We start from the raw sequence: 23,228 nt of genomic DNA on the forward strand, positions 1-23,228 counted from the left end.
CATTTTGGGGGGTGCTAAATTGTAAGCACCCCTGTAAAGCCTAAAGGTGCTCATTGGACTTTGGACCCCTTAGCGCAGTTAGGCTGCAAAAAAGTGCCACACGTGGTATTGCCATACTCAGGAGAAGTAGTATAATGTGTTTTGGGGTGTATTTTTACACATACCCATGCTGGGTGGGAGAAATATCTCTGTAAATGACAATTTGTTAATTTTTTTTTTACACACAATTGTCCATTTACAGAGATATTTCTCCCACTCAGCATGGGTATGTGTAAAAATACACCACAAAACACATTATACTACTTCTCCTGAGTACGGCGGTACCACATGTGTGGCACTTTTTTTTGCACCCTAACTGCGCTAAAGGGCCCAAAGTCCAATGAGTACCTTTAGGATTTCACAGGTCATTTTGAGAAATTTCGTTTCAAGACTACTCCTCACGGTTTAGGGCCCCTAAAATGCCAGGGCAGTATAGGAACCCCACAAATGACCCCATTTTAGAAAGAAGACACCCCAAGGTATTCCGTTAGGAGTATGGTGAGTTCATAGAAGATTTTATTTTTTGTCAAAAGTTAGCGGAAAATGACACTTTGTGAAAAAACACAATTAAAATCAATTTCCGCTAACTTTTGACAAAAAATAAAATCTTCTATGAACTCACCATACTCCTAACGGAATACCTTGGGGTGTCTTCTTTCTAAAATGGGGTCATTTGTGGGGTTCCTATACTGCCCTGGCATTTTAGGGGCCCTAAACTGTGAGGAGTAGTCTTGAAACGAAATTTCTCAAAATGACCTGTGAAATCCTAAAGGTACTCATTGGACTTTGGGCCCTTTAGTGCAGTTAGGGTGCAAAAAAGTGCCACACATGTGGTATCGCCATACTCGGGAGAAGTAGTACAATGTGTTTTGGGGTGTATTTTTACACATACCCATGCTGGGTGGGAGAAATACCTCTGTAAATGGACAATTGTGTGTAAAAAAATCAAAAGATTGTCATTTACAGAGATATTTCTCCCACCCAGCATGGGTATGTGTAAAAATACACCCCAAAACACATTGTACTACTTCTCCCGAGTACGGCGATACCACATGTGTGGCACTTTTTTGCACCCTAACTGCACTAAGGGGCCCAAAGTCCAATGAGTACCTTTAGGATTTCACAGGTCATTTTTGTTTCAAGACTACTCCTCACGGTTTAGGGCCCCTAAAATGCCAGGACAGTATAGGAACCCCACTAATGATCCCATTTTAGAAAGAAGACACCCCAAGGTATTCCGTTAGGCGTATGGTGAGTTCATAGAAGTTTTTATTTTTTTGTCACAAGTTAGCGGAAATTGATTTTAATAGTTTTTTTTCACAAAGTGTCATTTTCCGCTAACTTTTGACAAAAAATAAAATCTTCTATGAACTCACCATACTCCGTACGGAATACCTTTGGGTGTCTTCTTTCTAGAATGGGGTCATTTGTGGGGTTCCTATACTGCCCTGGCATTTTAGGGGCCCTAAACCGTGAGGAGTAGTCTTGAAACCAAATGTCGCAAAATGACCTGTGAAATCCTAAAGGTACTCATTGGACTTTGGGCCCCTTAGCGTACTTAGGGTGTAAAAAAGTGCCACACATGTGGTACCGCTGTACTCAGGAGAAGTAGTATAATGCGTTTTGGGGTGTATTTTTACACATACCCATGCTAAGTGGGAGAAATATCTCTGTAAATGACAATTGTTTGATTTTTTTACACACAATTGTCCATTTACAGAGAAATTTCTCCCACCCAGCATGGGTATGTGTAAAAATACACCCCAAAACACATTATACTACTTTTCCTGAGTACGGCGGTACCACATGTGTGACACTTTTTTGCAGCCTAGGTGCGCTAAGGGGCCCAACGTCCTATTCACAGGTCATTTTGAAGCATTTGTTTTCTAGACTACTCCTCGCGGTTTAGGGCCCCTAAAATGCCAGGGCAGTATAGGAACCCCACAAGTGACCCCATTTTAGAAAGAAGACACCCCAAGGTATTCCGTAAGGTGTATGGCGAGTTCATAGAAGATTTTATTTTTTGTCACAAGTTAGTGAAAAATGACACTTTGTGAAAAAAAACCAATAAAAATTAATTTCCGCTAACTTTTGACAAAAAATAAAATCTTCTATGAACTCGTCATACACCTAACAGAATACCTTGGGGTGTCTTTTTTTCTAAAATGGGGTCACTTGTGGGGTTCCTATACCGCCCTGGCATTTTACAGGCCCAAAACCGTGAGTAGTCTGGAAACCAAATGTCTCAAAATGACTGTTCAGGGGTATAAGCATCTGCAAATTTTGATGACAGGTGGTCTATGAGGGGGCGAATTTTGTGGAACCGGTCATAAGCAGGGTGGCCTTTTAGATGACAGGTTGTATTGGGCCTGATCTGATGGATAGGAGTGCTAGGGGGGTGACAGGAGGTGATTGATGGGTGTCTCAGGGGGTGGTTAGAGGGGAAAATAGATGCAATCAATGCACTGGGGAGGTGATCGGAAGGGGGTCTGAGGGTTTGGCCGAGTGATCAGGAGCCCACACGGGGCAAATTGGGGCCTGATCTGATGGGTAGGTGTGCTAGGGGGTGACAGGAGGTGATTGATGGGTGTCTCAAGGTGTGATTAGAGGGGGGAATAGATGCAAGCAATGCACTGGCGAGGTGATCAGGGCTGGGGCCTGAGGGCATTCTGAGGGTGTGGGCGGGTGATTGAGTGCCCTAGGGGCAGATAGGGGTCTAATCTGATAGGTAGCAGTGACAGGGGGTGATTGATGGGTAATTAGTGGGTGTTTAGGGTAGAGAATAGATGGAAACACTGCGCTTGGGTGGTGATCTGATGTCGGATCTGCGGGCGATCTATTGGTGTGGGTGGGTGATCAGTTTGCCCGCAAGGGGCAGGTTAGGGGCTGATTGATGGGTGGCAGTGACAGCGGGTGATTGATGGGTGGCAGTGACAGGGGGTGATTGATGGGTGGCAGTGACAGGGGGTGATTGATGGGTGATTGATAGGTGATTGACAGGTTATCAGTGGGTTATGACAGGGGAGAACAAATGTAAATATTGCACTGGCGAATTGATAAGGGGGGGTCTGAGGGCAATCTGAGCGTGTAGGCGGGCGATTGGGTGCCCGCAAGGGGCAGATTAGGGTCTGATCTGATGGGTAACAGTGACAGGTGGTGATAGGGGGTGATTGATGGGTGATTGATGGGTAATTAGTGGGTGTTTAGAGGAGAGAATAGATGGAAACACTGCGCTTGGGTGGTGATCTGATGTCGGATCTGCGGGCGATCTATTGGTGTGGGTGGGTGATCAGATTGCCCGCAAGGGGCAGGTTAGGGGCTGATTGATGGGTGGCAGTTACAGGGGGTGATTGATGGGTGATAGGTGATTGGCAGGTGATTGACAGGTGATCAGTGGGTTATTACAGGAAAGAACAGATGTAATTAATGCACTGGCGAATTGATAAGGGGGGGGGTCTGAGGGCAATCTGAGCGTGTGGGCGGGTGATTGGGTGCCCGCAAGAGGCAGATTAGGGTCTGATCTGATAGGTAACAGTGACAGGTGGTGATAGGGGGTGATTGATGGGTAATTAGTGGGTGTTTAGAGAAGATAACAGATGTAAACGATACATTTGGGAGGTAATCTGACGGCGGGTTTGCGGGCGATCTAATGGTGTGGGTGGGTGATCAGATTGCCCGCAAGGGGCAGGTTAGGGGCTGATTGATGGGTGGCAGTGACAGGGGGTGATTGATGGGTGATAGGTGATTGACAGGTGATCAGTGGGTTATTACAGGGAAGAACAGATGTAATTAATGCACTGGTGAATTGATAAGGGGGGGTCAGAGGGCAATCTGAGCGTGTGGGCGGGTGATTGGGTGCCCGCAAGGGGCAGATTAGGGTCTGATCTGATAGGTAAAAGTGACAGGTGGTGATAGGGGGTGATTGATGGGTGATTGATGGGTAATTAGTGGGTGTTTAGAGGAGAGAATAGATGTAAACAATGGATTTGGGAGGTGATCTGATGTCGGATCTGTGGGCGATCTATTGGTGTGGGGGGGTGATCAGATTGCCCGCAAGGGGCAGGTTAGGGGCTGATTGATGGGTGGCAGTGACAGGGGGTGATTGACGGGTGATTGACGGGTGATTGACGGGTGATCAGGGGGATAGATGCATACAGTAAACAGGGGGGGGGGGGGTGGTCTGGGGGGGGGGGTCTGGGGAGAATCTGAGGGGTGGGGGGTGATCAGGAGGGGCCAGGGAGCAGGGGGGGGGGGAAATAGCGTTGACAGATAGTGACAGGGAGTGATTGATGGGTGATTAGGGGGGTGATTGGGTGCAAACAGGGGTCTGGGGGGTGGGCAGGGGGGGGTCTGATGGGTGCTGTGGGCGATCTGGGGCAGGGGGGGGAGAAATCAGTGTGCTTGGGTGCAGACTAGGGTGGCTGCAGCCTGCCCTGGTGGTCCCTCGGACACTGGGACCACCAGGGCAGGAGGCAGCCTGTATAATACACTTTGTAAACATTACAAAGTGTATTATACACTTTGTATGCGGCGATCGCGGGGTTAACATCCCGCCGGCGGGATGTTGCGGCGAGCGGTGACAGGCGCCGGCGGAGGATCGCGTCACGGATGACGCGATCGCTCCGCCCATGCCCTTAGAAGGACCGCCGCCTCTGTGGGTGAGCCGGTCCTTCAGGGCTCCACTTCCCGGCCGCCTCTGTGCGTTAGGCGGTCGGGAAGTGGTTAAAGGACCACTATCGCGAAAATCATAACATTTAAAAATACATGTCAACAATTAAGTATCTTTCTTCCAGAGTAAAATAATTGGTAAAGTACTTTTCTCCTATGCTGCTGTCACTTACAGTAGGTAGTAGAAATCTGGCAGAACCGGCAGGTTTTCAACTAGCCCATGACTATAGACCTTCGACCTTGGCGCCGATGCTCGACTCCTGCAGGTACACCACAGCATACAGAGGCACAGCATACAACCCGGAAGGAGGAAGTGTTTGTAGTCACGTGACCGCGGCTTGGAACGCAGCGTGGGAGGCGCCGAGGGGCGGGTTAAAGAAGACTCCTGCTGGGTAAGTTTAACCCCCCGCACACACCCGCTCATGTGCAATGATTAGGTGGATGAAATCCGAATGAAACCCATATCTTTAAAGGAATACTTAAGTCAGGAAAAAAAAATGACATTTACTCACCTGGGGCATCCCTCAGCTCCCCGAAGCTGGATGGTGCCCTCGCAGCCCCGCTCCGATCGTCCTGTCCCCGCCGGCGGCTACTTCCGTTTCGGCGACAGCCGCCGACAGGCTGATTTTCCGCGTTCCCAGCCGCTGCTATCACTCTCTATGCTGCTATAGCGTATATATAGACGCTATAGCAGCATAGAGGGTGATAGCAGCGGCTGGGAACGCGGAAAATCAGCCGCGTTCCCAGCCTGTCGGCGGCTGTCGCCGAAACGGAAGTAGCCGCCGGCGGGGACAGGACGATCGGAGCGGGGCTGCGAGGGCACCATCCAGCTTCGGGGAGCTGAGGGATGCCCCAGGTGAGTAAATGTCATTTTTTTTTCCTGACTTAAGTATTCCTTTAATCCGTCGCTCATCCCTGGTGAATGTATTTATAAAGAATAAAAGTCTTGCTAAGAATCCCCCCATGAAGAGATGGACTAGTCCAAAACCTCGTTAATCGTTAATGTCAGATTTCTACTCCCTACTGTCAGTGACAGCAACATAGGAGAAAAGTAATTTATGGCTCATTTTACTCTGGGAGAAACGCACTTCTTATTCGTATGTGATAGCACATATTTTATATTTTTACATTTTTTTTGCGATAGTGGTCCTTTAACTCTTCTCAGAGCCACCTAACGGGATTGAAGTCAGGTGACTGACAGGTCATTCCATGCCGTGATGGATCGTTCTATAGATCTCAGAATGAATCTACCATTCCTTTACTGGCTTGGCTTATTGTAAACGATAGACCTGCTACACACCATGCAATTTTCACATCCGATCCTACTTCCACTCGAGTAAATGATTGGATGGAGCAAAATAAATATACAGCCTATTGCTTGCCAGCGATCGATTCCCAAGCTCAAAATTGGTCTTTTTCGATTGGAAGCAGATCTGACATGCTGAAAAATACCAAATGAGATACCAGCCATCGATCGTTCCATGTGCATCTGAGTCTAGTAGCCTTTTTCCTCGTGTTTCATTTTCAATCGATATCCAGTCGAGAAGATTGAAATTTTAGCTTTCTCGGAAATCAGATCAATGTCAGATCTGACTATCCAACTGAGTACTTGCTCCAGTAGGATCTGAAGTGAGCATTGCATGGTGTGTAACAGGCCATACATTATAAAGGACAGGAGGTTTGCAGTGTTTTGATGAGCAGAGGCTAGACAGAGACATGTATTCATGCAGTAATTGAATGAATTTAGGGTGGGTGGGGGTCTAGAGGACGACACCTAGGACCAATGAAATTTACCGCGATGCATACTAATGCAGTGGTCTCCCCAGAATATTTTTTTCCAGCCTGGTGGCATGAAAAAGTAGCCAGTTAGGGCACGGCAGGGGGAATGCAGGGTTGGTGCAATTCTGCTTACAGCATACGAGGAGGAGGAGGATGATGAGGCAGCAAGCAGTCGACAGGCGGGTGCTCACCAAAACTAGCCGGGTGGTCCACCCAGCTAAAAGAGCCTAAGGGGGGACACTGCTAATGTGTCTGAGGCCTGGGAACCACTTGTGATTGCAAAATGCTCTAGAAAACGCTAGCTGTTTTGAGAGTAAGTGGTGCGCTTTCAGGGAAAGTGATTTTTGGGCTCAGTCTTCCCTTATGAAATTACGATTGTGCGGTTGTGATTTCGGCAAAATCGCAGTTGCTCCTGTCTGATCATGGACATTCCCTTTATAGCAGTGAAGAGCTTTTGGAATCGCCAGCGATTTTTCTAGAAAGCCTACATTGTGGCTGAAAGCGCTGTAGTGGGGAGGGCTGTGAAGTCGGTACAAAAATCATCAACTCTGACTCTTGAGTTTATGAAACTTCAGACTCCAGGTACCCAAAGATTGCTCTGACTCCTCAGCCCTGTTAGGGGGTCCCAAGCCTATGGTGTCCCCGGTGACAAAAGAAAACCTTGACACGGATTCCACTTGCTTTTTTCTTCTAATATTTCTTCTTTTTTTTTATTTCTTCTCCTTCTCGTTCTCTGTTGTTGAAGAGATGTTACAACTTCCTATCTGTTTGCTAACCTCGTTTCATCTGATCCAAAACTGAAATAAAGGTTGTTGGGCTTTAAAGAAGAACTGAAGTGAGAAGAATATGGAGGCTGCCATATTTACTTCCTTTTAAACAATACCAGTTGCCTGGCTATCCTGCTGATTCCTCTGGCTGCAGTAGCGTCTGAATCACACACCTGGAACAAGCATACAGCAAATCCAGTCACACTTCCAACCTCTTAGCTACAGGCCCTGAACAAGCATGCAGATCAAAGTATTACGCCCCTTACACAGGCTATATTAAATCGGCGAAGGTAGCCAATAACGACCGACTACCGATAATTCAGTGTATGTACAGCAGGTCCCAATCCCCGCCGGGCGATATCAATCCAGCGTGTGTACGAGCTTTTAGATGCATAGGATCAGCAGGGCAGGCATTTTTTTTTTTTTTAAGGAAAGCAATATGGCAACTTCCATATGCCTCTCACTTAAGGTGTGCTTTACAGTGGACCTGAACTCGCACAGGGCAGAGGGAAAACGGAGAGAAATGCACCCTGTATGTATTTAGAGCGTTTACACAGACAGACAAACACAGAACACTTATATCGCACTTTTCTCCTGGCGGTCTCAAAGCGCCAGAGTTGCAGCCACTAGGGGCGCTCTATAGGCAGTAGCAGTGTTGGGAAGACTTGCCCAAGCTCTCGTACTGCATAGGTGCTGGCTTACTGAGCAGGCAGAGCCAAGATTCAGAAAAGGGTTATCTGTGTCAGAGGCAGAGCCCTTAACCCTCACACTATCCAGCCACAGCCTGTTTAGCCTTTCTAATTCCCCCTCATCTGTGACTTATCACCAGTTGTAATTTGATCCCTTAGCTGCGTCAGCTGGCTGCCTCGGTAGAGCAGCTAAATTGTTAACACAGGATGTTAACCCGATGTCTGCTTCCGTGAAAGCAGGAAGTAGACACACTGCAGATTGATTGCAGGATTTGTGAAGAAAGATTTTTCTGTAAAGGTTATGCTGTTGCTTATCTTTTAGAGCAGAGAGGAAGTTCTGAGTTCGGATAAGCCGTATGGCAATTTAATATTAAAACTTCCTTCCCATGAAGACTGCAGCCTGCTCTGAGAGTATGAAGTGACAGTCCAGGACTTTGTGTACAGCAGGAAGTGGTGAGAGTGGACATCTGCTGAGAGATTATGGAAGCTGGCGTGTTAGCCCGCTTCTTAGAATGCCGGTTTCCTGGCACCTGTTCTGATCGCTGCACCCCTATTCCTGCACTGCTTTCTGAGTCACATTGGCCCAGAACAAGCATGCAGATCTGCTCTGCTTGGAATAATTATCTCCATGTGGGTGGCAGATGTGTGTCTTTATCTCCTGAGGGGAGGGGGGGGGGGGGGGGGGGGAGTGCAAAACAAACAAAGCCAGAAACCAGCACAGGGATAAGTTGTGATCTGAGGAAACTCTGCAAGACGGGCAATGGGGATGAGCAGCTAATAAGCAATGTTAAAAACATTACTGACGTGATGGGTTGTAACCCAGTGTGGCCACATTACCAAGTCGCCCTCATTGAGTCGCGTAAAGGGTTCTAACCGATCAGGTGTTTGTTTTGTTTCAAGCATTGAATCTAATGCAAGTATGCAAAAACCTGGGCACGTTCAGCTGATGTTGGATTAAACCTAGTTTAGGAAAGGCTGTAGTTTTCCAAGATGGGGGTCGGAGGTTTCAGGGGGGCACTAAAGGCGGACGGACATCACTCTATGTATGGCCAGATCGACCATTAGATCCCTCTCTGATCGAATCTGGTTAGAGAGGGATCTATTGATTGTACAGCAATGCTGAAATCTGTTGGAAATCGTGCCACCAGCTGGGCCTCCCCCGCATGTGTTTAAGTGTCCCGTGCCAGTCTCGCCTGTCACATGCCGACACGATCCTGGCCTCCTCTGGTGTTTGATGTCACCACGAGCGCTGCTCACGGTGGACACCGGAGGAGGCCAGGAGTCTCATCGGTGGATAGGTGAGCCTTTCACGCAAGCGGTGAGGACACACAACACGTAAAGCGGACCTGAACTCAGAACTTCCTGTCTGCTTTAAAAGATACACACAAAAAATAACCTTCCTTATGCCAGAATTTATTATTTTATCTATTGTAATAGAATCTCATGATGTATGGGTACTATAATTGAGCTTTGGTGGCGATCAATGCACATTGCAGACTTTACCTGGACTTTCAAAAGTAGACTGGGGAGGAGGGGGGGGTCAGTGTGATGCTAAGAATTTCACATTGGTGCAGATTGTATCTTATGCAGCTTAGAATTTAAAGAGGAACTCCAGTGAAAATAATGTAATACAAAAAGTGCTTCATTTTTACAATAATTATGTATAAATGATTTAGTCAGTGTTTGCCCATTGTAAAATCTTTCCTGTCCCCGATTTACATTCTGACATTTATCACATGGTGACATTTTTACTGCTGGCAGGTGATGTCAGTGGAAGGAGATGCTGCTTGCTTTTTTGACAGTTGGAAAGTGGAAACAGCTGTTATTTCCCACAATGCAAACAAGTGTCACACACGGGTTTCACCACAGTATCAGCCATACAGTCCCACTGATGATCCGTTTGTGAAAAGGACTAGATTTCTCATGTAAAAGAGGGAATCGGCTACTGATTGGGATGAAGTTCAATTCTTGGTCACGGTTTCTCTTTAACCAAATGGAATTCAGTTGCGGATGATACAGTCCGAACTGCATGAATTTGTATAGATTGAACACAAAGTTTACATCAACTCTATTTCATTAGCATCCCATTATCCATCCCTAGTCTGAAGCACGGCCCCGCTTTCTGCCCATTTCTCCGGTAAACCTTCATTTTCCCCCGGCTGCGGCATAGATTGGCATGTGCACAATACAGAGCGCAGGCAGCTCACCATGTGTGTAGTTTGGTGGGTTTGAGAGTTTAGCTCATAGCTGGATTATTGTCTGACTAGAGCAGAAGTGGACTGATTGATGCATTTGGGAATTGGCACCAATGCTAACTGATGTATAAAGCAGGGCTGTGGAGTTGGAGTCGGGGCAATTTTGGGCACCCGGAGTTGGGGTCGGAGTCGTTGATTTCATAAACTGAGGAGTCTGAGTCAGGAGTCGGAGTCGGATTATTTTTTGTACAAAATCCACAGCCCTGTTAAAGGAGAACTGTAGTGAGAGGTATATGGAGGCTGCCATATTTATTTCCTTTTAAGCAATACCAGTTGCCTGGCTATTCAGCTAATCCTCTGCCTCTAATACTTTCAGCCATAGGCCCTGAACAAGCATACAGCAGATCAGGTGTTTCTTACAAATTTAGACAAATATGACAAGATTAGCTGCATGCTTGTTTCTGGTGTGATTCAGACACTTCTTTAGGCAAATAGACCATCAGGGCTGCCGGGCAACTGGTATTGCTTAAAAGGAAATAAATATGGCAGCCTCCATATCCCTCTCACTACAGTTCTCCTTTAAGTATTAGACTAAGGAGTCGAGGAGTCGGAGTCTGAGCCATTTTGGGTACCCGGAGTTGGAGTCGGAGTCGTGGTTTCATAAACTAAGGAGTCGGAGTTGGAGTCGGAAGTTTTTTGTACCGGCTCCACAGCCCTGGTATAAAGCTTGGTTACACACTATACAATTTTCCATCAGAGCCGCCGTTCTCCTGTAATCCTTCCTGGTGTTCTTCGCATTTCACCACAGGTCAGATGACTCCCCTGACTTGTCTTCTGGACATACTGTGCAGCAAGTGCATAATACTGGCGTGTTTAGTGTGTTAATGTTTGCTTACACTTATGTACTTCAAGGTGTTAATGTGGATAGACACCAGATTGTAGTGCCCAGCAAGATGAACTTACCCTGCGTTTTTTTTTTTTACTTGGACATTACTATAGACTGGCCCTAAGGGGTTCATTTATGAGTGATATCCTAGTGATCAGCTGACCAGAAGGGGCGTGCCCCCTAATTAAAGAGAATCTGTATTGTTAAAATCAAACAAAAGTAAACATACCAGTGCGTTAGGGGACATCTCCTATTATCCTATGTCACAATTTCGCCGCTCTCCGCCGCATTAAAAGTGGTTAAAAACAGTTTTAAAAAGTTTGTTTATAAACAAACAAAATGGCCACCAAAACAGGAAGTAGGTTGATGCACAGTATGTCCACACATAGAAAATACATTCATACACAAGCAGGCTGTATACAGCCTTCCTTTTGAATCTCAAGAGATCATTTGTGTGTTTCTTTCCCCCCTGAGGGGGGAGTGCATAGGAGAACCACAACACTGAAGAACTTGGCAGCCTTCCAGACACAGGCTGACAAGTCTGACAAGAGAGAGATAAGTTGATTTATTACAGAGACTGTGATAGTACAAAGTGCTGCAGTAAGCCAGAACACATTAGAATAGCTTTTGGAACTTGTAGGATGATAAAAAACAGGATGCAATTTTTGTTACGGAGTCTCTTTAAGGTGTGGTGCACTACTGTGGGTTATAAGTTGCTGTGTTTGTTCTGGTTGCATGTACACCTGAGGAAGGGGATTACCCCGAAACATGTCGTGTTACGCCTTTTGAGTGCCTCCTTCATTTCAACCATCATACTGCGCAGCACATGCACAGTATGTCTTTTCTGTTTCCCTGTGGCCGTGCATAATGACTGAGCAGCCTGCAGGAGGAGCAGAAAGGGCATACTGAGCATGTGCTGCGCAGTATGTCCGGAAGACAAGTCAGGAGAGTCGGAGAGAAGACCGGAAAGGCTTAAGGTGGCATCTAACTGTCCAATTTCTAGCGAAAAATAGATTGAGAGATTAGAAATTCTGATCGGATTGGTTGTAAATAACCTCCGTTGGTGGACACAATCGATTATGAACGAGTGAAAATAATGTCGTCCGAATGAATTTTTGTCGAACCAAAATTTGGATTTTCTTGTTGGTTGTGATAGGAAGCGAAGATTGGTTCGTTGATGGTGTAGTGAACGATGTATTAAAATATTTCACTTCCGATCAGAATTTCTGATAGCTCAAACAATTTTTCGCTAGAAATTGGATAATTAGTGGCCACCTTAACAGAAGAACGGCGGATGACTGAGCGGAACTGAAGGAGCGATAAGTATAAGCTCTTACTCCCCTACCCACTGCATTTTAGTTTTTTTTTTTAATACATCTGGTATCCTTTAAAGCGAAACTGACGTGAGAGTGATATGGAGGTTGCCATACTGGTTTCCTTTTCAACAATACCAGTTGCCTGGAAGCCCTGCTGATCTCTTTGGCTGCAGTAGTGTCTGAATCACACCTGGAACAAGCAGTTCCAGTCACCCTTCAATCAGGGCACCTGATCTGCTGCATGCTTGTTCAGGGGCTATGGCTACAAGTATTAACGGCAGGGGATCAGCAGGACAGCCAGGCAATGTGCATTGTTTACAAGTTAAATATGGCAGCCTCCATATCCCTCTCACTTCAAGTCCCCTTTAAATACACCTGATGTGTCTGCAGATGGCATTGTGGTGGCGAGTCGGCAGCGATCACACAGCTGCTATCCGCTGTAAAACGTCCTCTAGCAGTTTATGTACAATAAAAACAATATACCTACAAGCACAATGACAGGACATGGCCACACACACAACGCAGCATCTATGAGAAGCAGAACAAGGTCTATAGAGCATCAGCCTTTCGTTTTACTACTGTAAACTTTCATGCCTCTATAAAGCATTTCCTTGTGCAGCTACAAGCAGCCCGTTTTACGGGTACAATGTCATTTCCCAGCCTCTGGGCCGAGCGCAGGCTGAAGTGCAGCTGCATCACACAAACTCTGAGCAGCCACTTGCTTGGGAGGATTACAAGGGAGTATGTGGCTTGTCTGCATCGGATAGGCTGCCTCTCTACCAACCGCCAGCCTGCATTTCTCTGTACAAGCAAACCTGATGCCTGGAGTGCAGAGTGAAACGTCAGGAGTTTGCTGCCTCTGTAAACACTCTACTCTCTCCTGCTTGATTTTCCTGGAGATCTAGGCTTTCCCTCTGCTCTGTGCATGGATTAGGATCCTGAGAGTGCAGAGCTTGCCTGGCCTCGTCCGTCCGTAAGATCTGACATTAGCATTTCACTTGGAAGGGTAATGAGAGGCGAGATGGGCCCGACATCACGTGCTGTTGTTGAATACTCCTTTCTTGGGACTCAGCGGCCTGGGGCCTGCGGTGCCGAAACGCCGTTCCCTGAAAAGGTGCCGTTATTCTAGCACTCAATGGAAAGCGGCCCTTTCAGCGGAACTCTCAGGAACAAAGGTACGTCCCTTCATGTCACTTTATCTGAGGCCGGCGGCTGTTTGTGGGGAAAATGACTGGTTCTCATGTCAGTGACAAGTGCTGATTAGCCGTGTGGCCAGTACTGTTTTTCTATACTTGTTGTTTTGCTAGAGGCATGTGTGGTTGTTTTTTTCTTTATTTTGTTTTTGCTTTTGTTTTTTTTTCTCCTATAAATCTTGAATTATTTGCTCACTTGTAATGCCACAAATATTAGGAAGCGACAGGTTCCATGTGTGAGAATTGCAAAGAAATAAGGATTGTTGGGATTTCGGAATGGAGCAGCTTTTGGAAATGTGGTGTTACAGTATATTGTTGCTTCCGTTATATATCTATTATTTATTGTATTTATAAAGCGCCAACATATTACGCAGTGCTGATATATAAATAGGACAGTATTGTTTTCCTTCGAAACGGCTGGAAATAGACTTTTTTGTTTTGTTGCTGTTGGAAAAGGCTTTGATTATATCAGTAAGTTGTACGCGTTGCTGTATGAGTGAAACGCAATCGCCGGGTTGCACGATTTTTGGTGCATTTGTATCGTACAGCCAGCGTATTGGGACAAAATCACAGTAGTGGTAATCGGGACTGTGGCGTCGGTACAAACATCATCCGACTCCTCAGTTTATGAATCTCTGACTTTGAGTACCCAAAATTACCAGGGCTGTGGAGTCGGTACAAAAATCCACCGACTCCGACTCCTCAGTTTAGGATTCCACCGACTCCGACTCCTCTAATTTGCATATTACAATCTTGTTGATTGCAAGTCTGTAACATGAAATTTGTCTCTTAACTGCCAACGCTTAGGACAACTGAAGAGAGAAGGATATGGAGACTGCCATATTTATTCCCTTTAGTCATAGACTAAAACTAGTCCTTGGTAAGAGTACTTGTAAAAGGTACAGACCGGAACAAAGAACATCTATCAGGCCCTAGGCAATGTAAGTGTGGGTACATGTAAGAGTGATGTGCAGGTACTCTGCAGGGGAATGAGGAGATTCTTCCTCTATTACACATTCTTCATGCACAATCTGAACATGGATCAGGCCCTAGGCAATGTAACTGTGGGTACATGTAAGAATGATGTGCAGGTACTCTGCAGGGGAATAAGGAGATTCTTCCTGTATTACACATTCTTCATGCACAATCTGAACAAGGTTTATGGGTGATAGACAACACCTCTGTGTTCAATGTGCACAACATTCTCAGTGGATTCCCTGCAGCTCTGTGGGGAGAGCATATGTAGAGTATAGTACTACTGTGTAACAAAGTAAACCTGAGACAGATGACATTAAAGTTTTATACATACCTGGGGCTTCCTCCAGCCCCCTTCAGGCTAATCAGTCCCTCGCTGTCCTCCTCCGCCACCTGGATCTTCTGCTAGGAGTCCAGGTCCAAAAATACGGGGACTGCTTTATTGAAGCAGCACAAGTAACTAATTTTGATTGGTTTATTTCATTTTTGTGGACTAAGCACAGCTATTACTGTATGTACACATTATTTATGATGACTATTCTCTGAGAAATAGAACATTTTATCATATTTTCTATTTTAATTACAGTTTAAATTCATTAGGTGTTGTAGTCGGTGCATTTTTTTCCGACTCCGACTCCAGGCTCCCAAAATTGCTCCGACTCCACAGCCCTGAAAATCTTTCAGGACCTCAATTTCACGCATCCAGTAATGATCCAATCGGGAAACCGGCGTTAAGCCTCTGTGAAATTTAAATGTGCGCTGATGTTGTATTCTCGTTGCTGTTGGGGATCGATCATTCTCCGACGACTACGGTCTTGCATGTGTACGTAGCTTTGCTGCTTATCATCTGAGTTAAATAAAGAGTAATGCTGGGAATACACGGTTCGTTTTTGCCTTCGTTTAAACCTTCGATTCGTTCGGTAAACGAATCGAGTGTTGAAAACGTATGTGAAAATAGTCATAATCTCATTATAGTTTCGATTAATAGACCCCAAAAACGAACGACTAGTGATCGAACATGTTTGATATTATCTCTCTTTATCCATCTAATCGAGCCATTGGTAGGCTTGATGGCTGTTCAGATCGATTATATATTCGTTTATGTTAGTCCGTCCCTGTAAAAAGGGATTTTCGTTTCGTTTCTTTGCAGCCTTCGATCATTGGAAAAACGAAACCATCAGAATCGGAAAAAAAAACGAAACCGTGGGTGGTGATATTAACCGTATGACTGATTATTTCGGGATCGAAAAGGACAAAAGGCACAATCGAAACGAAGGTTTAAACGAAGGCAAAAACGAACCGTGTATTCCCAGCATTAAAGTTAAATGAGATAAATCTTCAGTGTCTGGTTAAAGATGATCAGGATGTAAATAGGGAAGAGGAGGGGCTCAGATAACGTTCTCTTATTGGACACATGACTATTGATCTTCTGACCTATTGAAAAACAAACTTGATGTTAGATCAATGTGTATGCACAATCCCAATCCTACATGGCACTTTTTTCTACTTCTTGTAAGGGTTAAGAATTCAGGTACGCAAATGCCACTTTCTCTTTAGTTGCCTATGAGTCAGGACTATAGGGTAATGCTGGGAATACACGGTACGTTTGTACCGCTCGAGTGAGCCATTAGATGGCTCGATACTTTCCGACATGTCCGATCACCCGGCGGATCGGTACCGCGGGCGGGACAATGGAAAAAGATCAGGAAAACGAGCAGAAGGTAAGAGAATCGCCCGCAGGGCGGCATAATCATACCGTGTATTCCCGGCATAACTCTGACCGATGAATTGACTAATTACAAGCCATAAAATTCCTGCGTGGCAGAAAATAACTTGAGTATAGGCAATGGGTAAAAATAGTCAATATTTCAAGATGGGAGCTGTGGAACATTAAGACACTCATTCAGCTGAGACTGTAAAAACCTTAAACTTACATTTTTGTCTTCTAAACACAAAATAAGTCCTATTTAGGACTATGGATACAATTGTTTTCTCATCAGTTCGTTTTCAGTTCAGGTTTAGTTAAATCGGTCAAACCTATATCGTTCCAGCATATCATCTGATCGGTTGACTTTCAGTTGATTTAATTTTCGGCAGTTTGTTGATTGAAGGCGTGTGATTGGACCTATTGGGAAATCTATCAATGGCTGCACTGCTGTATACAGTTCAACTCTTGTGGTTTAATTGATACTCAACAGACTTCTGTTACATTCTGTCAGGATTTGATTGGGCAGGGGTTTGATTGGCTTGCCATGTCTGATTTGTAATTGAGCTGTGCAGGGGTCAAAAGTGATTGGTATCGAGTGTGAACTCAAAAGACCCTTCGGTCAAGGAGAAACAATTGCTGCCAATGGTACAAAGATCTGATTGGTGTTTGAGACTTTTCCGTTTCCTGTGTTGATGGAATTGACACACCCATATGCTTATTTCAGAGTTTCCTTTACCTGTAGGAACTTTCTTCACTACAGAATCCACCGTACGAAGCTTGCCATGTGTGCTACTGCCATTCATTCATTTTCCATTCATTCAAGTGTACCAGAGACAAACTTGAATACAAGATTTATACATACCTGGGGCTTCCTCCAGCCGCATTCGCATGGATCGCTCCCACACCGCCGCCGCCCCCCTGAGTCTTCTCCAGCTCTGGTACCGGGCCCATAAGTTTGGCCAGTCGCGGACAGTTTTACGCATGCGCAGTGCGCTTTCTCCGGAGAATAGTACTGCGCCTGCTCAGACTGGCTGTGACTGGCCAAACTTACGGGCCCGATACCGGAGCTGGAGAAGACTGAGGGGGACGGTGGCGCGGGAGCGATCCATGTGGATGGGGCTGGAGGAAGCCCCAGGTATGTATAAATGTACACTATGTGAACATCTCAGGTTCACTTTAAATTGGTTTATATGTGCCTCACTTTAAAGCAAAGCTGAAGTGAAAATAAACTTGCGATAAAATGAATTTTAAGTGTAGTGCAGCTAAGAGAACATTAGTAGCACATACGAGTGTCTTTCCAGCACAAAAAGAGTTAAACTTCAATTGTTATCTGTGAAAAATAACATCTCTGAGCTCTTCGACCCACTAGGTCAGCGGTGGCGAACCTATGGCACGCGTGCCAGGCCCGGCACGCGTAGCCTAATCTGCTGGCACGCCACCGCTGCTTATGAACTGGCCGCAGCGTCTACTAGATGCCGCCGCGCCAGTTCATAGCCCGCAGCCCCGCAGTCTCCCGGGAGGCAGACCAGGGCTACGGCAAGATGGCTGCCGAAGCCCTGTACTGGAGACTATTTGTGTCTCCAGTACAGGGCTTCGGGCGCCATCTTCCCGTAGCCCTGCACTCTGCCTGTCAGCGGCAGCGCGGGAGACTGCAGGAGGAACGTCCGGGGGAGATGCGTGCCAGAGCCCAGCCGAGAGAGAAGACTTCTGTCAGGTGAGTACATAACTTTTTTTGTAGGTGAAATGCGGCCCACTGTGTTATTTTCTGGTAAAATGTTTGGTCACATTGTTTGTCCTGTGACATGCTGCCCGCTGCGTTTGTTTTCTGGTGAAATGCTGCCCGCTGCGTTTGTTTTCTGGTGAAATGCGGCCCACTGCGTTTGTTTTCTGCTGAAATGCGGCCCACTGCATTTGTTTTCTGGTGAAATGCTGCCCGCTGCGTTTGTTTTCTGGGGAAATGCGGCCCGCTGCGTTTGTTTTCTGGGGAAATGCGGCCCGCTGCGTTTGTTTTCTGGGGAAATGCGGCCCGCTGCGTTTGTTTTCTGGGGAAATGCGGCCCACTGCGTTTGTTTTCTGGGGAAATGTGGCCCACTGCGTTTGTTTTCTGGGGAAATGCGGCCCACTGCGTTTGTTTTCTGGGGAAATGCGGCCCACTGCGTTTGTTTTCTGGTGAAATGCTGCCCGCTGCGTTTGTTTTCTGGTGAAATGCTGCCCGCTGCGTTTGTTTTCTGGGGAAATGTGGCCCACTGCGTTTGTTTTCTGCTGAAATGCGGCCCACTGCGTTTGTTTTCTGGGGAAATGCTGCCCGCTGCGTTTGTTTTCTGGTGAAATGTGGCCCACTGTGTTTGTTTTCTGGGGAAATGTGTCCCACTCCGTTTGTTTTCTGGGGAAATGTGGCCCACTGCGTTTGTTTTCTGGGGAAATGTGGCCCACTGCGTTTGTTTTCTGGTGAAATGTGGCCCACTGCGTTTGTTTTCTGGTGAAATGTGGCCCACTGCGTTTGTTTTCTGGGGAAATGTGGCCCACTGCGTTTGTTTTCTGGGGAAATGTGTCCCACTCCGTTTGTTTTCTGGGGAAATGTGTCCCACTCCGTTTGTTTTCTGGGGAAATGTGGCCCACTGCGTTTGTTTTCTGGTGAAATGCGGCCCACTGCGTTTTTCTGGGGAAATGTGGCCCACTGCGTTTGTTTTCTGGTGAAATGCGGCCCACTGCGTTTGTTTTCTGGTGAAATGCTGACCGCTGCATTTGTTTTCTGGTGAAATGCTGCCCGCTGCGTTTGTTTTCTGGGGAAATGTGGCCCACTGCGTTTGTTTTCTGGGGAAATGTGTCCCACTGTGTTTGTTTTCTGGGGAAATGTGGCCCACTGTGTTTGTTTTCTGGTGAAATGCGGCCCACTGCGTTTTTCTGGGGAAATGTGGCCCACTGCGTTTGTTTTCTGGTGAAATGCGGCCCACTGCGTTTGTTTTCTGGTGAAATGCTGCCCGCTGCGTTTGTTTTCTGGGGAAATGTGGCCCACTGCGTTTGTTTTCTGGGGAAATGTGGCCCACTGCGTTTGTTTTCTGGGGAAATGTGGCCCACTGCGTTTGTTTTCTGGTGAAATGCTGCCCGCTGCGTTTGTTTTCTGGGGAAATGTGGCCCACTGCGTTTGTTTTCTGGGGAAATGTGGCCCACTGCGTTTGTTTTCTGGGGAAATGTGGCCCACTGCATTTGTTTTCTGGTGAAATGTGGCCCACTGCGTTTGTTTTCTGGTGAAATGTGGCCCACTGCGTTTGTTTTCTGGTGAAATGTGGCCCACTGCGTTTGTTTTCTGGTGAAATGTGGCCCACTGCGTTTGTTTTCTGGGGAAATGTGGCCCACTGTGTTTGTTTTCTGGGGAAATGTGGCCCACTGCGTTTGTTTTCTGGTGAAATGTGGCCCGCTGCGTTTGTTTTCTGGTGAAATGTGGCCCACTGCGTTTGTTTTCTGGTGAAATGCTGCCCGCTGCGTTTGTTTTCTGGTGAAATGTGGCCCACTGCGTTTGTTTTCTGGTGAAATGCTGCCCGCTGCGTTTGTTTTCTGGTGAAATGTGGCCCACTGCGTTTGTTTTCTGGTGAAATGTGGCCCACTGCGTTTGTTTTCTGGTGAAATGTGGCCCACTGCGTTTGTTTTCTGGGGAAATGTGGCCCACTGTGTTTGTTTTCTGGGGAAATGTGTCCCACTCCGTTTGTTTTCTGGGGAAATGTGTCCCACTCCGTTTGTTTTCTGGGGAAATGTGGCCCACTGCGTTTGTTTTCTGGTGAAATGCGGCCCACTGCGTTTTTCTGGGGAAATGTGGCCCACTGCGTTTGTTTTCTGGTGAAATGCGGCCCACTGCGTTTGTTTTCTGGTGAAATGCTGACCGCTGCATTTGTTTTCTGGTGAAATGCTGCCCGCTGCGTTTGTTTTCTGGGGAAATGTGGCCCACTGCGTTTGTTTTCTGGGGAAATGTGTCCCACTGTGTTTGTTTTCTGGGGAAATGTGGCCCACTGTGTTTGTTTTCTGGTGAAATGCGGCCCACTGCGTTTTTCTGGGGAAATGTGGCCCACTGCGTTTGTTTTCTGGTGAAATGCGGCCCACTGCGTTTGTTTTCTGGTGAAATGCTGCCCGCTGCGTTTGTTTTCTGGGGAAATGTGGCCCACTGCGTTTGTTTTCTGGGGAAATGTGGCCCACTGCGTTTGTTTTCTGGGGAAATGTGGCCCACTGCGTTTGTTTTCTGGTGAAATGCTGCCCGCTGCGTTTGTTTTCTGGGGAAATGTGGCCCACTGCGTTTGTTTTCTGGGGAAATGTGGCCCACTGCGTTTGTTTTCTGGGGAAATGTGGCCCACTGCGTTTGTTTTCTGGGGAAATGCGGCCCACTGCGTTTGTTTTCTGGTGAAATGCTGCCCGCTGCGTTTGTTTTCTGGGGAAATGTGGCCCACTGCGTTTGTTTTCTGGGGAAATGTGGCCCACTGCGTTTGTTTTCTGGGGAAATGTGGCCCACTGCGTTTGTTTTCTGGTGAAATGCTGCCCGCTGCGTTTGTTTTCTGGGGAAATGTGGCCCACTGCGTTTGTTTTCTGGGGAAATGTGTCCCACTCCGTTTGTTTTCTGGGGAAATGTGTCCCACTCCGTTTGTTTTCTGGTGAAATGTGGCCCACTGCGTTTGTTTTCTGGTGAAATGTGGCCCACTGCGTTTGTTTTCTGGTGAAATGCTGCCCGCTGCGTTTGTTTTCTGGTGAAATGTGGCCCACTGCGTTTGTTTTCTGGGGAAATGTGGCCCACTGCGTTTGTTTTCTGGTGAAATGCTGCCCGCTGCGTTTGTTTTCTGGGGAAATGTGGCCCACTGCGTTTGTTTTCTGGGGAAATGTGGCCCACTGCGTTTATTTTCTGGGGAAATGCGGCCCACTGCGTTTGTTTTCTGGTGAAATGCTGCCCGCTGCGTTTGTTTTCTGGGGAAATGTGGCCCACTGCGTTTGTTTTCTGGGGAAATGTGTCCCACTCCGTTTGTTTTCTGGGGAAATGTGTCCCACTCCGTTTGTTTTCTGGTGAAATGTGGCCCACTGCGTTTGTTTTCTGGTGAAATGTGGCCCACTGCGTTTGTTTTCTGGTGAAATGCTGCCCGCTGCGTTTGTTTTCTGGTGAAATGTGGCCCACTGCGTTTGTTTTCTGGGGAAATGCGGCCCACTGCGTTTGTTTTCTGGTGAAATGCTGCCCGCTGCGTTTGTTTTCTGGTGAAATGTGGCCCACTGCGTTTGTTTTCTGGGGAAATGCGGCCCACTGCGTTTGTTTTCTGGTGAAATGTGGCCCACTGCGTTTGTTTTCTGGTGAAATGTGGCCCACTGCGTTTGTTTTCTGGGGAAATGTGGCCCACTGCATTTGTTTTCTGGTGAAATGTGGCCCACTGCGTTTGTTTTCTGGTGAAATGCTGCCCGCTGCATTTGTTTTCTGCTGAAATGCGGCCCACTGCGTTTGTTTTCTGGGGAAATGCTGCCCGCTGCGTTTGTTTTCTGGGGAAATGTGGCCCACTGCGTTTGTTTTCTGGGGAAATGTGGCCCACTGCGTTTGTTTTCTGCTGAAATGCGGCCCACTGCGTTTGTTTTCTGGGGAAATGCGGCCCACTCCGTTTGTTTTCTGGGGAAATGTGGCCCACTGCGTTTGTTTTCTGGTGAAATGTGGCCCACTGCGTTTGTTTTCTGGTGAAATGCGGCCCACTGCGTTTGTTTTCTGGGGAAATGTGTCCCACTGCGTTTGTTTTCTGCTGAAATGCGGCCCACTGCGTTTGTTTTCTGGTGAAATGCTGCCCGCTGCGTTTTTTTTCTGGTGAAATGTGGCCCACTGCATTTGTTTTCTGGTGAAATGCGGCCCACTGCGTTTTTCTGGGGAAATGTGTCCCACTCCGTTTGTTTTCTGGGGAAATGTGGCCCACTGCGTTTGTTTTCTGGGGAAATGTGTCCCACTCCGTTTGTTTTCTGGGGAAATGTGTCCCACTCCGTTTGTTTTCTGGTGAAATGTGGCCCACTGCGTTTGTTTTCTGGGGAAATGCGGCCCACTGCGTTTGTTTTCTGGTGAAATGTGGCCCACTGCGTTTGTTTTCTGGGGAAATGTGGCCCACTGCGTTTGTTTTCTGGTGAAATGCGGCCCACTGCGTTTGTTTTCTTGGGAAATGTGTCCCACTCCGTTTGTTTTCTGGGGAAATGTGTCCCACTGCGTTTGTTTTCTGGTGAAATGTGGCCCACTGCGTTTGTTTTCTGGTGAAATGTGGCCCACTGCGTTTGTTTTCTGGGGAAATGTGGCCCACTGCGTTTGTTTTCTGGTGAAATGTGGCCCACTCCGTTTGTTTTCAGGGGAAATGTGGCCCACTGTGTTTGTTTTCTGGTGAAATGTGGCCCACTGCGTTTGTTTTCTGGTGAAATGTGGCCCACTCCGTTTGTTTTCAGGGGAAATGTGTCCCACTCCGTTTGTTTTCTGGTGAAATGTGGCCCACTCCGTTTGTTTTCAGGGGAAATGTGTCCCACTCCGTTTGTTTTCTGGTGAAATGTGGCCCACTGCGTTTGTTTTCTGGGGAAATGTGGCCCACTGCGTTTGTTTTCTGGTGAAATGTGGCCCACTGCGTTTGTTTTCTGGTGAAATGTGGCCCACTCCGTTTGTTTTCTGGTGAAATGTGGCCCACTGCGTTTGTTTTCTGGTGAAATGTGGCCCACTGCGTTTGTTTTCTGGTGAAATGTGGCCCACTCCGTTTGTTTTCTGGGGAAATGTGGCCCACTGCGTTTGTTTTCTGGGGAAATGTGGCCCACTGCGTTTGTTTTCTGGGGAAATGTGTCCCACTCCGTTTGTTTTCTGGGGAAATGTGGCCCACTGCGTTTGTTTTCTGGGGAAATGTGGCCCACTGCGTTTGTTTTCTGGGGAAATGTGTCCCACTCCGTTTGTTTTCTGGGGAAATGTGGCCCACTGCGTTTGTTTTCTGGTGAAATGTGGCCCACTGCGTTTGTTTTCTGGGGAAATGTGGCCCACTCCGTTT

General features: G+C 47.0%; 1 protein-coding gene across 8 annotated transcripts in view; it reads left to right on the top strand.

Moving 5' to 3' along the window:
• PHF21A (PHD finger protein 21A) overlaps window positions 1-23,228 on the top strand; it is a 253,630-nt gene that overhangs the window by 41,717 nt on the left and 188,685 nt on the right. For 5 of the 8 annotated variants that reach the window (XM_068260849.1, XM_068260852.1, XM_068260845.1 and 2 more), the window contains exon 1: window positions 13,371-13,514. The exons of 1 other annotated variant lie outside the window; for it this stretch is intronic. In XM_068260849.1, coding sequence (XP_068116950.1) covers window positions 13,475-13,514 — 40 coding nt within the window. In that variant the 5' untranslated portion in view covers window positions 13,371-13,474. Of the gene's footprint in view, window positions 1-13,370; window positions 13,515-23,228 lie in introns of those variants that run through there. 2 more of the 8 variants (XM_068260846.1, XM_068260847.1) reach the window with 1 other exon arrangement.

Source organism: Hyperolius riggenbachi, chromosome 11, assembly GCF_040937935.1.
Source record: "Hyperolius riggenbachi isolate aHypRig1 chromosome 11, aHypRig1.pri, whole genome shotgun sequence".
Classification (NCBI taxonomy): domain Eukaryota; kingdom Metazoa; phylum Chordata; class Amphibia; order Anura; family Hyperoliidae; genus Hyperolius; species Hyperolius riggenbachi.